This window comes from Scylla paramamosain, chromosome 29, assembly GCF_035594125.1.
Source record: "Scylla paramamosain isolate STU-SP2022 chromosome 29, ASM3559412v1, whole genome shotgun sequence".
In the NCBI taxonomy this organism is placed as follows: Eukaryota; Metazoa; Arthropoda; class Malacostraca; order Decapoda; family Portunidae; genus Scylla; species Scylla paramamosain.
In genome coordinates, this window is record NC_087179.1 from 7,089,835 (window position 1) to 7,096,944 (window position 7,110).

The following is a 7,110-nucleotide window of genomic DNA, read 5'->3' on the forward strand; positions in this document are numbered from 1 at the left end:
CCCCCAGCTCCTCCAGTGTGAAAGATATTCATGTATAAGCAAGCCATTTTAGCCCACAATCCAAACACTTCACCCCTAACCTGACGTACCAGCATGCACACTCACTGCTGTGTTGCTGGTTTTGTTGGACGTGTCATTCCTGATTGCTGTCAGTTCATTTTGGCCTAAAACCTTCATGCTTCATCCTTCACTTCCTGTTGTGAAACTGTTGCAAAGAAGGGAGAGTTTTTGTTGCAACATGAATTCCAAATCAGATTCAGTACTTTTATGAAATCTTTCAAGACGACAACCCTGATATTGAACTTCATCACCACACACACACACACACACACACACACACACACACACACACACACACACACACACACACACACACACACACACACACCAGTTACAATGCTTACTTCAGTGCACACTCTTCACTCCTTTAGAGATGAGCAAATGAGTGAACAGTGAATAAATCTGTTAATAAGCACACTGTGTTTTGGTGCAAAGAATCAGACACTGCCATATTTTCACTGCCGTTTGCCACTCATGTCCAATGGAAGGTTTGTGGTCTGCCTTCACCATAGTCTTCCTGGCACTTACAAATCAGGGCCACAAACTGAGGAGAGCATTAGAGTACTTGAAAGGAAACCACTGGGAAGATCTTGAGATGGTGTGTGGAGGAAGGCATGACAACACTCAACAATAAGGAAGAAATTGTCTACAGCTGCAAGTGGGAGATACTCATGGGCTGTCCAACCCCAGAAGGGAAATTATGGACAAATAATGATGCAATGAAAGGCACACCTGAATGGACTGCTGGCCAGCTGATGTCTCTTGAATGCTCCTCTTCCTCCTCTTGGTTTTACTCCCTGCGTGGTGTCACTGACGTCATGTCTCCCAGTCGGTCTGTGGAATTTTTTTTTTTTTATGTAGGAAGGACACTGGCCAAGGGCAACAAAAATCCAATAAAAAAAATGCCCACTGAAATGCCAGTCCCATAAAAGGGTCAAAGCAGTGGTCAAAAATTGATGAATAAGTGTCTTGAAACCTCCCTCTTGAAGGAATTCAAGTCATAGGAAGGTGGAAATACAGAAGCAGGCAGGGAGTTCCAGAGTTTACCAGAGAAAGGGATGAATGACTGAGAATACTGGTTAACTCTTATGTTAGAGAGGTGGACAGAATAGGGGTGAGAGAAAGAAGAAAGTCTTGTGCAGCGAGGCTGCGGAAGGAGGGGAGGCATGCAGTTAGCAAGATCAGAAGAGCAGTTAGCATGAAAATAGCGGTAGAAGACAGCTAGATATGCAACATTGCGGCGGTGAGAGAGAGGCTGAAGACAGTTAGAGGAGAGGAGTTGATGAGACAAAAAACTTTTGATTCCACCCTGTCTAGAAGAGCAGTATGAGTGGAACCCCCCAGACATGTGAAGCATATTCCATACATGGACGGATAAGGACCTTGTACAGAGTTAGCAGCTGGGGGGTGAGAAAAACTGGTGGAGACATCTCAGAATGCTTAACTTCATAGAACCTATTTTAGCTAGAGATGAGATGTGAAGTTTCTAGTTTAGATTAATAAGAAAAAGAGAGACCAAGGATGTTCAATGTAGAAGTGGGGGACAGTTGAGTGTCATTGAAGAAGAGGGGATAGTTGTCTGGAAGGTTGTGTTGAGTTGATAGATGAGTGAATTGAGTTTTTGAGGCATTGAACAATACCAAGTTTGCTCTGCCCCAATCAGATATTTTAGAAAGATCAGAAGTCAGGCATTCTGTGGTTTCCCTGCATAAGCTGTTTGCTTCTTGAAGGGTTTGACATCTACGAAAAGACATGGAAAAGTGCAGGGTGGTATCATCAGCATAGGAGTGGATAGGACAAGAAGTTTGGTTTAGGTCATTGATGAATAATAAGAAGAGAGTGGGTAACAGGACAGAACCCTGAGGAACACCACTGTTAATAGATTTAGAAGAACAGTGGCCGTCTACCACAGCAGCAATAGAACGGTCAGAAAGGAAACTTGAGATGAAGTTACAGAGAGAGGGATAGAAGCTATAGGAGGGTAGTTTGGAAATCAAAGCTTTGTGTCATACTCTATCAAAAGCTTTTGATATGTCTAAGACAACAGCAAAAATTTCACCAAAATCTCTAAAAGAGGATGACCACGACTCAGTAAGGAAAGCCAGATAACCAGTAGAGTGGCCTTGACAGAATCCATACATAAAAGGTGATGAGATAGAAGGTTGTAAAGTGATAGATGTTTAAGAATCTTTCTGTTGAGGATAGAATCAAAAACTTTAGATAGGCAGGAAATTAAATCAACAAGACATAGTTTGAGGGATTAGAACAGTCACACTTTTTAGGAACAGGCTGAATGTAGGCAAACTTCCAGCAAGAAGGAAAGGTAGATGGTAACAGACAGAGTTGAGTTTGACTAGGCAAGGCACAAGCAAAGAGGCACAGTTTTTGAGAACAATAGGAGGGACCCCATCAGGTCCATAAGCATTCCGATGGTTTAACATCATTGCAAAGAATTTTAATAGGCAGCAGTAGCAGCAGCAGCAGCAGCAGCAGCAGCAGCAGCAGCAGCAGCAGCAGCAGCAGCAACAGCAGCAGCAGCAGGGTGGAGGAGAGAGAGGAACAAGCCCTGAATTGTCCAAGGTAGACTTTTTACCAAAGGTCTGAGCAAGAAGTTCGGCTTTAGAGACTGATGTGATAGCAGTGGTGCCATCCGGTTGAAATAAAGGAGAGAAAAAAGAAGCAAAGAAGAGATGTTTTTGGCTAGTTGCCAGAAGTCATGAGGGTAGTTAGATCTAGAAAGATTTTGACACTTTCTGTTAATGAAGGAGTTTTTGGCTAGTTGGAGAACAGATGTGGCATGACTTTGGGCAGAAATATAAAGCGCATGAGATTCTGGGGATGAAAGGTTCAAATACCTTGTGTAAGCCACCTTTCTACAATGTATAACACAAGAACAGGTCGTGTTAAACCAAGGTTTAGAAGGTTTAGGTCGAGAAGAAAAGTGAGAGATATATACCTCCATACCAGATACTATCACCTCTGTTATGCGCTCAGCACACAGTCAGATTAGAAAACTGAGCATCACATCTTCAGAGCATGTGTGTGATGACAACCTGCCAGTTTCTGATGCCTTCCATTGCAGTAAGTCAAGCACCAGAGCTTTGGTCTGTGGGCTTTACAATTCATCATTTCTTTTTTTTTCTTTTTCTTTTTTTTCAGTGCAAACCTTTCCACCACTTTGTGGACATGACATGACATGACAATTAAAAACTTTCAGATTTTGGAATTTTGGACCGAGAATTCTCAATTGTGCCAACAAAATACAGTATTCACCTGAACCACCTGTCAGTCACAAGGCTCCCAGTGAGGTGTGCTTGTTCCTGAGTCATGGAAGTCTCCCAAGGTTTCTTCCACTTGCTCTCCGTGTTACCACCTGCAGGGAAAACGCACACATCAATACTCCTGCTGCTTGATACATGTTTGACTCACAACTTAGTCTAGAATTTAACCATTCACTACAACATTACACAGCATGGAATGCACAGCTGAAAACATTTATATGCACATTCAAGAAAGGAAACAATTAAAGAAGCAGATTGTGCAATTTCTAGCCAGTATAATGCATAGACATGGCTGTGAAAGAAAAGAAATGCTTCATGAAGGTCTGGGAGTCAGGAAAGATGTGATAAGTACTAGTAGTTAAGAGAGTTCATCACCAGGTAGGACAAGATGGATAACTAATTTTTTCACACCCTCATCTCTGGTAAAAGTTACTCATAAAAAATGATGGGCCCAGGGCAGGTCTTTTTCCACTCAACCTTCCACATCTTCTAATCTTTGGTGGATTAACTTAACAAGTAAAGGTTTCCATACGAAGGGCGGCAGTTCACTCAAAGGAAGGGGATCAAGTAAATCCATTCACACCTTTTGGCTGTGGGCCTTCCCTCCCCTTCATCTCTCTCTCTCTCTCTCTCTCTCTCTCTTTAATAGGCTGTTTTGGATAACTATTTCACTCTAGAGAGAGAGAGAGAGAGAGAGAGAGAGAGAGAGAGAGAGAGAGAGAGAGAGAGAGAGAGAGAGAGAGAGAGAGAGAGAGAGAGAGAGAGAGAGAGAGAGGAGAGAGTTTGGCCCAGTGCTGGGAGGGGTCGGTGACTTGACACGTATTCCCACACCTGGACACCAGCCAACCACCACCACCACTCAGCAGCCTGCAAAGATCCTCAGTGCATGTGAAGTCACTCGGTGTTATCAACAGAGAAGATGGTGACCAGCATGAGGCCACATATTTTTGAGGGCTTCATGGATAGGGTATATCTGTAGGTATATCTGATATTGCTTGTATGTGAGAGAAGAGTTTGTGGTCTGTGCTGCCACCTGGTGACAACCACTCGTTCTAAAAAGCTCCCCAATATTTAGAGGGGAGTTGAGGACGGAAGAGTGGTGAAAGTAGGGGGGTTTGGAGGAGGGGGGTGGAAGTAAGCCACCTCTATTTAACCCGACCATTATTACCTAACAACCCCAACAGATACTGCTTCATTTCCACCAGTTCTCAGACCTCACCTGCAGTGGCTGCGTCACGGTACCTACCTACCTACTACCACGTGTCGCTTTCCTGCCACACCGACGCCGGCCGCCGTGACACTGACGCCAATATTCACAAACACAACGAATACTTGCCGCTGCGTGACAGTCTTCGAGAAGAGAGGGAGGGAGGGGGGGAGAGGCTATCAACTCCCCCTCCAACGCGCTAGTGATGGGGGTGAGAGGTAATAAGATGGCTCTTGGTAGTTCGGCTCGTCTTAAAACACGCAATGAATCAATCGTTATTATTTAAATGTTAGTGTCCTTTAGTGCAACATGAAGTCGCTATTTAATATCAACCGATACAATTCCAAAATGAAGCTCATGAAATGTGGACACTGAGGGAGTAAAAACACGTCATTATGCTGAGGGTCGTCGACTGGCGGGGCGGTGCCTCTGTCTGCCCGCCTCTGTCTGGGGAAACTCTTGGAAATGTCTACAATGCAGTGCAACAGTTTAGGGTTATTATTCCATTTGATGGCTAATTAGTTAAATGTTTTAAAGTTACAACATCTCACATGTTGTGAGACATCTCACAATGATTTCCTGGAACACAATCGAGAATATTGCCACAGGGGTAATTGTCTAGAGTCCTTACCGGGCCTTATTACTGGTCTATTCACTTCAATTCTTTTACACATACCTTCACATGCACCTAAAACATCATTTTAAAGTGGGGGACAAATGCCCCCTTCCCTCTAGTCCAGCAAAATTGGGGACATGTGGGAAGGCGGGGTTTTTGGGTGGGGGAGACATAAATCAGCGAGCGATTTTCGGCCAGGTTAGGTTAGGTTAGGTTAGGTTAGGTTAACCTAACCTAACCTAACCTAACCTAACCTAACCTAACCTAGGTTAGGTTAGGTTAGGTTAACCTAACCTAACCTAACCTAACCTAACCTAACCTAACCTAACCTAACCTGGCCGAAAATCGCTCGCTGATTTATGTCTCCCCCACCCAAAAACCCCGCCTTCCCACATGTCCCCAATTTTGCTGGACTAGAGGGAAGGGGGCATTTGTCCCCCACTTTAAAATGATGTTTTAGGTGCATGTGAAGGTATGTGTAAAAGAATTGAAGTGAATAGACCAGTAATAAGGCCCGGTAAGGACTCTAGACAATTACCCTAAGTTAAATATACGACCACTGCAGAAAAAAAAAAATCAAACCCTCATTTTCAGAAACAAAACTTGCAAAATTACATCAGAACAACCCAACGACAGGGAAGGCCGCCCTACAATGCCTGTATATACCACCATACTGTGCCCCCTCCTGCGTAAGGAACACGAGCACACAAACAACACATTACCATACCAATAAGCAGTAATACCCTCCCCCACAAACACTAGTTACTGTACATGGCAATTTTATCTTCCTTGACACGGTAGCTGCCCTCTCTCTCTCTCTCTCTCTCATATTGTAGATACCGTAAGTTATGTAATTAAATCAATCTGATTAGTACATAAATGTGTTGCTCCTTGAGATTCACTTGCAATATTGAATTACTAAGTCAACATACGTACTACAGCTGGAAGTGAACTTTGATATGATTTACCAATAAGTTAGCGTGGGTGGCGCGGGGTGACCACACGAAGGCGATGAGGCAACACGGAAAAATGTAACGCTCTCCTCTTCACTGGGTCTGTCCCTCAAGATATGCGCATAAGTATGGAGTGGGAAGTCTGCCGGTAGTGCGTTACCAACATAACCAGGAATCTTAAAGTCCACTGCCGACTAGAACATTACCAGGCAAAACAACCGCTATATCAGCAAGTTCTGTGTATACCGACAATGATATTCCAGCCTCTCCTTTCTCAATATTGTTTAGATACTCAGCGCTCTGATATCAGTAAGCCTCTGCAGATGTTGGCAGCCCTGCGGGACCCCACAACACAGCGCCTCGCCACTTGCTGATTGGCTAAACCTTATTTAGCCGCTCACATTTCGCGCTTCGCTGCCTGACGCAAGCCGCGCCGCTCACCCGCTCGACACCACAGGAAGAAATGCATGGAATCTGTGCGAGGTGTCAGGAAGGGATTTGTGAACCTTTTGGTGGCAATGCACATTGTTCCTGCGTGTTCCTCTCCCCCAGCAGTGGTAAAGATGAAGCATTATAAGCCTTTACCTCCCAAATGCCGCCGTGCAGGAAGCTGGTGAAAAACGGCTTGCCAGCCACCGCCGCCTTCACCATAACAAACTTATTCCGCGGTGTGTTTGCGCCACCAAAAGGAACTTAAAGTCCCTCCTGCGCGCTTACAAATGGTATTCGATTTTCACTTGTTTGGAATGGAGTCTGCGAGTGATATTAATACGAGGGGGTACTTGAGAAGGAAATGATATATAATGGTGTTGAAATGTTTACATTAAAATACATAACGAGGCAAAAAAGTAGATATTGAGTACACACACACACACACACACACACACATACACACACACACAGCCTGGAAAAAAAATAATAATAATAATCACGTAGAAATAAACAAATTAAGGAAACTTTACACATACTGCAGAAGGAAACTTTACACAACCT

The 7,110-nt window shown here is 44.0% G+C and overlaps 1 protein-coding gene across 17 annotated transcripts in view; it reads right to left on the reverse strand.

The window, feature by feature from the left end:
• Positions 1-7,110, reverse strand: part of LOC135115221 (uncharacterized) — a 74,599-nt gene that overhangs the window by 3,355 nt on the left and 64,134 nt on the right. For 9 of the 17 annotated variants that reach the window (XR_010275881.1, XR_010275880.1, XR_010275884.1 and 6 more), the window contains exons 3-4: positions 3,334-3,433; positions 793-894 (exon numbers count right to left, since the gene is read on the reverse strand). Coding sequence is in view for 3 of the 17 variants with exons in the window: in XM_064031761.1 (XP_063887831.1) it covers positions 793-894; positions 3,334-3,433 (202 nt within the window). In the remaining 14 variants the exon portion in view is untranslated. The other 8 variants (XR_010275890.1, XR_010275888.1, XR_010275889.1 and 5 more) reach the window with 6 other exon arrangements.